Here is an 8611-nt window from a genome sequence, read left to right on the forward strand (position 1 = left end):
ACTTTACCCAAATAAGTCACTGTAGCCTGGCCAAATTCAGATTTCCATGGTGAACGAAAGAAAGAATCCAAAAAAAAGGTCCCTATTCTTTATGAACTGAAGTGAAGAGGAGCAAAACTGTATCAAAAATATCCACGTACAAACTCTCACATAACTCCTGCAGTACAGTCCGGGTCTCATTTATCCAGTCATATGCTCAGGACGTCCCAAACACAGGCATTTGGTGTGTTTTAATAATCATCAAAATGTTTTAGCATAAATGCTAAAATGTGTTTGGGAGGGACTGAGCGTACGACTGGATAAATGAGACCTGTGCCCTTTTCCATCAAAATTACCACATGTATGCAGGTTTTTTTAAACAAATGAAAACCCACTAAAAATATGCTGTAGACTCCTCCCAGTGACATCAGACCAGTGCTGTGCACACAGCTCACGTGTGTCACGGTCGACATCACAGACAGGCCTGAAAACAGGTTAATGAACAGCAGAAAACAGCACAGATACATACTCACTCATACTTGTACAATCTCTTCCTTATTCAGTCTCTCTTTGTAATTTGATGCAGACGTATGTCCATCGATGTTTGAGCACTGCTCGGGCGGAGGTGGACGGGTTGTTGTGATGGTGCGCCATTGCATCACAGTGGTCAAGGGGCTAACATTAGCGTGTTCACCCAGGTGTTGTGTTTCCATCAGTTGTGATCAGAACCAGAGATGGAAACAGGTATTTGATTGATACATGAAAAAAAAAGAAACATTCTGTCGTCTTATTTTGAAAGTATTTATTAAAAGTTTTGGTTCCAGGAAGTGAAACTCTCCACAGCAGTGACCTCACAGGTTTGAGCCTGTGACAAAAACACTTGAGTAGGTTTATATGAAAGGAAACAAGGTGACAAAGAGCTCAGTGTGCTGATCTTATTTCTTGGCAAGAATGAAGCACAAATCTTGCGTAAAGTAGAAGTACCTCAGGATTGTACTCAAGATCTTTTAAACCTCTCTGTGGTCTGACTCCAGCGCACATTTCTGAGCTCATAAACCAAACTTAAAATAGAGGAGGAGATTGTGTTTGTTGTCAGGTGTAAATGTGATGCACTGACCACCAGGTGTCAGCCTGATGCATGAGAGCTGTTTGTAGTTGGACTGTTTTCAGTCAGGTGAAACTCCTCACACATGCTGAATGATAACAAACTAACTTATCTTATTTTCTTATAAATATCATTTTACAACCACCATAACAGAACATAGCCACATGCATCAACACGGCTCTGTTGTTCTCAGAGGAAACTTCACAAACGAGCACAAAGAGAATATTTTAAATCACTGAGCTGGTGAAGAAATAACAAAAAAAAAAAAAAAACTAAATAAACTAGTCAGATAACTAACGAGCACCAAACTGCAGTATTTTCTGTATTTGGACTTCAGGGGACGAATTCTTGAGTTGGAAGATTGATGGTGTTAGTTTTTCTTTCAGGCCAGCACCGTCTCATCGTCCTCTGGATCTCTTTGTGGACCTGAAAGATAATGATGAGTAATAATTTTAATTAATTGTGACAAACCTGACACTGATGAAGTCGTTCTTTTTATTGTGCAGACTTGTTTTACCTCTCCGTTTAGAAAGCAGTACAGCAGAGCGACAATAAAACCCTGAGGCAAGATGAAAAATCAGTTAGGAAAGTATTGTAATTATATTACATCTCTACAGCTGCAGCCAGCAGGTGATTCATTGTTTAATCATTGAAGTCATTTTCCAATCTAATAAATCCTCACATTTGAGAAGCAGCAAATGTTTGACTTTTTTTATTTATATTTGTGAGATATGACGGTAAGGTAAATATTTTTGGGTTCTGGACCATGTGCCAGACAAACAATTGATTAATTAAGAAAACAATTGTTTGGTCTGAAAAATATCAATAAATTGACATAAAAATGTAAAGCAGTCAAAGTGATGTAATAAAATAATCTTTGGGTTTCAACTTTCACTCTTTTCTGACATTTTTCAGACCAAACAATTAGTTCAGAATTTTATCTTCAAATTAATCTTCTTGTAGGGTATTAAATAACTATAAAATAAACTATTAACTGAATCTTTTAATCCAGTGGTGTGTCAGATGTGTTACCTGGAAGGAGCCTAAAACTAATTCAAAGTAGAGTCGCGGCCCGACGCCAACGTGTTCTGGGATCAGTGCAAACACCACGTAGTGAACACCGAACAGAGGGATGAGGAGCAGAGTGGAGCGCAGCAGTGTTCTGCAGAGGGCAGCAGAGGACGGTCAAAGACCAGAGACACACTGACAGGAAGGTGAAGAACAGATGAGGGAATAATGGATCAATAACAGGAGCCAGCTGCACAAACACCTTAAGTTTTCTCCATACTGTAAGTGTGACACTTAATTTTTCCTTAGCTGAGGGACAGAATCCCCGAGAAGGTTTCCGTAGTTACGTCAAAACAACAACAACAAAGGCATTTACTGCACTGAAAGATTTTACAGTGGTAAGATACCAGTTTCCATGACAACCATTTGTGTGCTTGTGCTCAAGCTTGTGATACCTAAAGTCTTTTGTGCAATGGTTTAACTAAGGTTAAGGGATTCTTTAAGTGTAACACCAAGTTAAGGAGAAAACCTTAAATACCTAAGTAAACATTTAAGGAAACCTGATGGTGCAGCTGATTTTATTTTCAGAAAATCTTAAGATGGACTTTAAGGCAAATCTTAACTTAAGGTGTTTTGTGCAGCCGGCCCCAGAGTCTCACCTGTACAGGTGTGTCTCACTCTGGTTCACATGTGTGGCTTTTGTCTTCTGAACGATGATCCTGCTGATGTTCAGGAAGATCACGAGGTTGATCTGTGGATCGGATCACACACAGACGTTAAACTACAAATGAAACAGTATACAGTATAATTCAATTTTCAATTTTTATTATTATTATTTTTTTTAATAATAAAAAAAAAGAGAAGGGATGCAACATGTTGGATTTTTGGGATTTAGGAATTATATATATATATATAACAATTTATTTGACCAATAACATAAAACCGATATCAATAAATCCACCTAATTTCACTGATCATCATCAAGTCTCTTCTGTGGTGGAATAAACATCGTATTACACATACATACTGTTATTGTGACGGCCCACCAGCAGATGGAGACATGAAACACAATAGTACTTTTAATGGTATGTGTAATATACATTCATTTTCAAAATAAGAAAAAGCATGTTGGACGATTTAATAGTTAATTATAGCGCCAGTATCAGCCAGTACTGCTGACGTGCAGATATTATTGTGCATTCCTAATAAAGACATTCATTTTCAACAGTAATGCCACCAACAATATTATGATGTGCCTATTACACAATAATATTTCCAAATATTAGATATTTTCTAACTGTACTTGTAAATGCAGCTTTGCTACCTGGGAACCTGAAATAGCAGCAAGTGTTTTAATCATTTCGTCTTTGAAAAAGATTATTATAAAAATGTACAAATCACACTGATATTTAGCGACCTGGAGGCTTTAAAGGTTCAACTGATCGACATTTTGGGAAACGCACTTATTCACTTTCATGCTGAGAGTGAGATGAGAAGATTGGTTCCACTTTTATGTGAGATGAAACAGGATGAAAATTTAATTTCACAGTTACGGTGACCAACATTTTCATGGTTATCATCATTATTATTATTATTATTATTATGGTATTAAAATGTGCTTCAAATGTCCAGAAAGTTCTGACACACACAAAGAAACCATTTCATTAATTTTTATATTGAAACCCACAAATAAAATGTGCAGCTCTTTGTGTTTGCATAAACACTACAATAATAAATAATATCAATTAATAATAATAGCCTGATGTAAACATATGAAAACTAAATCAAATGTGCACAAACATTAATGTGAACATCACCGAAGAATTCCACTCTGGAACAGGTGGAAACAACTCACCTGGTTCTGTCTGGATGGAACAAAACCCTCTGACCAGCTCCTCTAGAGCTCATATTAACACACTGTAGTCTGTTTGTTTGAACAGAGCCAGTTTAGTTTCTGCTCTTTGTGCTAAGCTAAGCTAAGCTAACCAGCTGTAGCTTTGTATTTAATGCAGAGACTCCTCATCTAACTCTCTGCAAGAAACTAAATATACGTGTTTCCCAAAAATGTTGAGCTGTTCCTCCAAATACCAGAGCAAGCAAACTTCCTCAAGCTGCTATGAGGAGACAGTCAAAGGGAGAAATGTTCATATGTGACCCCAGAGTTTTGTTTGTTAATATAAAATGCAGAGATGTGTGCGGGACATGTGCTCACAAAGATGGAGAGCAGGATGGGAGTCTTGATTATCCACCACAAGCGGCTCTCCAGGTCGTCCCAACACCTGCACACATGGAGATATTACCATCCTTTCACATAGAATTAAAATATGAAACATATGTTTGTGTTTGACTCACCCCTCATCATCCAGCTGTGATTTCAGCAGGGCCCAGATCACAACAGTCACTGACGGAGCACCTGTAACATCAAGCTCTCCATCAGACACAGACAGGTGAACAAACACAAACACAGTCAGCATAGATCTGTGCGCACACACACAGCGTACCCCAGCCGACGGTGGCGTAGATCCAGAAGAGCTTGGTGGTGTGAGTGAAGGTGCAGAGCAGCAGAGTCTGCAGGTACAGAGCCTCCACCAGCAGCCACCAGAAGTTAGACACAACACAGAAGTGGAAGAAGGTCACAGCTGCTTTGCACCAGAGCTGAGACGACACAGAGGACACAGCGTTACATCACAGACGTCATCTTATCTGCATGTGTTCAGAGTCAGGCTGCAGAGTTTGGTGCATCTCTTCTTGTACATAGATAAAAATGAGCCTTCAGTACATTCACATACAATGTTTGCATCAGTCTTTTTCAGTTATGACAACTTCTAATGAGATCATATTCAACCAATGAGCTCTCATGTTGGAGGAATTAGCTCTCCTCTAAGGTATTCATGCATGTGTCAGCTGACATTACCGTGGACACCGTGCAGTGGTCCGTGCTTCTGTCTGCAAACAACACGACGTCTTTGATGAACACAGCCAGACTTCTGAGCATGAAGGTGACAAACAGGTTGAGGTGGATGTAGTTGCGTGTGCAGAGCAGCTTCCTGAGAGACAGAGGAGGAATACTGTCACAACCTTTCATTATAAACGTTTAATTGTGTGATCTGTCTTTGAGTTTCTGTTGTCAAAGTAAACCAGCCTGAAGCAGCAGAAAAGCAGGACAGCGACGAGCAGAGCAGCCAGAGACGCTCCGTATCCAACGCTGTAGATCAGCCTCACCGTATCAAAGTAATGTTTCTGGAGCAAAGTATGAAATATTCATCAATCAGAGGCATGAAGAACCACATGTCTGCTTCCCTGCTGCTGAACTCCATCTACTGCACCTCTTTGCCCACGTCTTCATCTTCCTCTGAAGCTTCATAGTAACAGGCCTTGTAGTACGGCACGCTCGGCTCGCTCCATCCGCTCACTGTGCAGCTTCTGGTGATGAGAACTGGAGAAAATGTTTCACTGAGAGAAGCATAAAACATTCAAACTGTAGCTGGGACCTGAAACACAGATTCAAAACCAATATTGAGCATATAATTACTAGTTTAGGACTCAATCAGGTGATGTAATGCTGCTCAGTTTATCACATCAGGGACGTTTAGTTTNGCTCCATCCGCTCACTGTGCAGCTTCTGGTGATGAGAACTGGAGAAAATGTTTCACTGAGAGAAGCATAAAAAAAAAGAAAAAAGGGTAATTTCCCTTGGTGAGTTTTTAAGGGTTATTCAGATGCAATGTTTGAACTGTTTTCAGGCTGAATAATAAAAAAGTGAAAAAAGAGATTTATTGTGTTGGGAGATAAAACTGACAGAAATTTTAATTAAAATTTAATTAAACCTGCAAAAACTGATTTCTTTGTAACATGGAGGCAGTGTAAACAACCTGTAAACACTGACATGTCGTCTCATAAAACTGTCGTGGCAAATACGATCCAGGAGACATTTTTTATATTTGGGAGCTGTTAAAGGTCGTATGTACAGCTGTTTCATCAAAACAAATATTTTTTAAAAAAAGAATACATCCATAGAACGTCTGGAAAGGTGTAGAATTAAAGTCTATATTTATATATATTTCTGAAAAAAAAAAAAATTACAGTAGAGAATTAATTGTTGTAGAAAATTTTGACAGGTCCAAAATATGTCAATATTTTTATTTGGTTATGTTGGTTACGTTGGGGGGGCTCAGGGTTGCCAGATTGTGATAGCTGCAGAGGTTTGGCGTCGTACCAGCGCTATCCGTCGCAAATTCTAGCCGACCGACGGAGAAGCAAAACCAGAATCAACATCGGTTCAGCTTTTGATCGTTGGTGTCGGCTGAAGGCAGAAAAAGGGCTAAAAAGCCACGCAGAGGTTTCTGCTTTCCTTCTGGACAGGTAAGCTAACGTTAATGTTTGCTAACTAACGCAGCAGGGTTGAAAAAAGATATATATCTGCTGAATATATCTAATGTAAAGCCGAACTAGTGAACACACTGCACCTAGATGAACTATGTTAGGAAAAAGTAAGGATGATGGTTAATTTCAGATAGTTTAGCAAGTTCTCTAGAAACGGCGTTTTTGGGACTCCGGTTGTAGAGCTGTCAAATAGTGTCGTAAAAAAGTAAATCTACTGAATATATCAAATATCTAGTAAAGCTGAACTATCATGTTATTATTATTATTATTATTATTATTGGTGGGAAATTATAACAGAGGAATATATTTGCCGTTTTAATATCAAGAACACTTTGGTGTTTTTGTGTGTGTACAGGATGTTGTTGAATCAGGGAATCCATGTGTCCACCACAACAAAGGATCCTAACTGACTAATTACGTTAGCATTAGTGACGAGTAGAGCTAAAAATGCTTTACGGAGATTGTTACAGTGTGTTACAGGGCGCACAAGAGAAGATTCATGATTTCACTTGACATCACTGTCTCCAGTGTCTGTCGTTTACCAACCTGGCAACCTGTAGAACTGAAGAGTGGAGCGAGAGCGAGGGCACCGAGTGACACCTACTGACCGGGAAGTATGAATCCTGTATCTATCACCTGTAAATGTGTGATTAGAGTTTATTTAGTTGAACTATTGATATTGAAACAGAATCTGACTCTGAGTTACTGTTGTTGTTCACAAACTAAAGAAATGAGAGATCATTTTAGTTTTTTACTGAATATTTGAAGCAAACTGTGAAACTAGATAAAACTGATTTTGTGTATAATTCTGTTTTCTTAATTTATTTTTTTTACTCATTTGTCATCAAAAATATCATTTGTGCAAAAATATCATGAAATATCGTGATATTATTTCAGGGCCATGTCGCCCACCCGTAACTGAAAAGTCAACTAAACTTCAGAGAACTTCAGTGTGACTGTATTTATGTGACGTATGTAAAGAATATAATGAAGTTTACCTGGAGGAGTTTCAGGCTTCAGTAACAGCAGAGGACAGTGGACAGAGACCATCTGTCCCTCAGAGGCAGCCGGCCAACAGCTGACTCCGTCCCACTCTGTCATACAACCTGAAATTACAACATCATCAGCTCACGGTGCTCAGACGGAGGATTTAAACTTTGTGTATTTGTTTACCTGCAGTGGTGTTACTGGCTGATTGGAGCGAAGCTGCAGCGTCTGTCCTCATCTGTAGTTTACACTCATCTTCTTTCTCTTGGAGATGAAGAACAATCGAACACTCGGGATGAGTTGAACTCACCTGACAGAAAGAAAGATGAATACAGGTTAGTTTAATTTATCTGTAGTTTCCACCTCACTTTACATTTTACAGAATCAGAAGTACTTTCATGAATACTGTATTTATCCCTGAGGGGAAATTGTGATTCATTACAGTTGCTCTGATGTAGAGAATAGAGACACATAAACAAGAGTATTTAATGACTTTATTTTGAGCCCAAAAAAATAAAATATAAAAAAATAATTAAAAAAACAAACACGACAAAGAGAACAGTGTCCGAAAAGGAGTAAATAGAAGTGGAACTTATACGTCGCGACCCCTTTTTTTTACATTTCTTCCTTAAACTCAGATATTATTGTTTCAACAAATTCCCAAATTCATTAAAGATAAGATAAAACTTAATTGATCCTACAGCGGGGAAATTCACTTTACAGCAGCTCAAACAGCACAGATGGAAAGTGAAAGTTGAATGGCATCAGGATACCTATAGAATAAAGATAAAATACAAAAACATATCTATCAGAATTAGAAAAAATATCAAAGTACTCAATTTAGACACAAGTATATATCTTACTATATAATGAGGAAAACTCTCTGTGTGTGTGTGTGTGTGTTCTATGTTTTTCTCCTCACTGACTTGGTCAATCCATGTGAAATTTGGCACAGTGGTAGAGGGTCATGGGAGGATGCCAATGAAGTAATATTACATCAGTTGGCCAAAGGGGGGCGCTATAGCAACCGATTGAAATGTCAAACTTTGAATGGGCATATCTCATGCCCCGTATGTCGTAGAGACATGAAACTTTGCACAGAGATGCCTCTCCTCATGAGGAACACATTTGCCTCAAGAACTCATAACT

General features: G+C 38.6%; 1 protein-coding gene across 1 annotated transcript in view; it reads right to left on the minus strand.

Annotated features, from left to right (window-relative positions):
* Positions 1-1417: 1417 nt before the first annotated feature.
* Positions 1418-8611, minus strand: part of ghrhr2 (growth hormone releasing hormone receptor 2) — a 21870-nt gene continuing 14676 nt past the window's right edge. The window contains exons 3-14 of the mRNA XM_050060772.1: positions 7649-7772; positions 7474-7581; positions 5419-5528; positions 5235-5332; positions 5007-5139; positions 4594-4747; positions 4445-4505; positions 4305-4371; positions 2752-2843; positions 2117-2246; positions 1602-1643; positions 1418-1510 (exon numbers count right to left, since the gene is read on the minus strand). Coding sequence (XP_049916729.1) covers positions 1418-1510; positions 1602-1643; positions 2117-2246; positions 2752-2843; positions 4305-4371; positions 4445-4505; positions 4594-4747; positions 5007-5139; positions 5235-5332; positions 5419-5528; positions 7474-7581; positions 7649-7772 — 1212 coding nt within the window. The remainder of the gene's footprint in view (positions 1511-1601; positions 1644-2116; positions 2247-2751; positions 2844-4304; positions 4372-4444; positions 4506-4593; positions 4748-5006; positions 5140-5234; positions 5333-5418; positions 5529-7473; positions 7582-7648; positions 7773-8611) is intronic.

This window comes from Epinephelus moara, chromosome 13 (genome assembly GCF_006386435.1).
Source record: "Epinephelus moara isolate mb chromosome 13, YSFRI_EMoa_1.0, whole genome shotgun sequence".
Lineage (NCBI taxonomy): Eukaryota > Metazoa > Chordata > Actinopteri > Perciformes > Serranidae > Epinephelus > Epinephelus moara.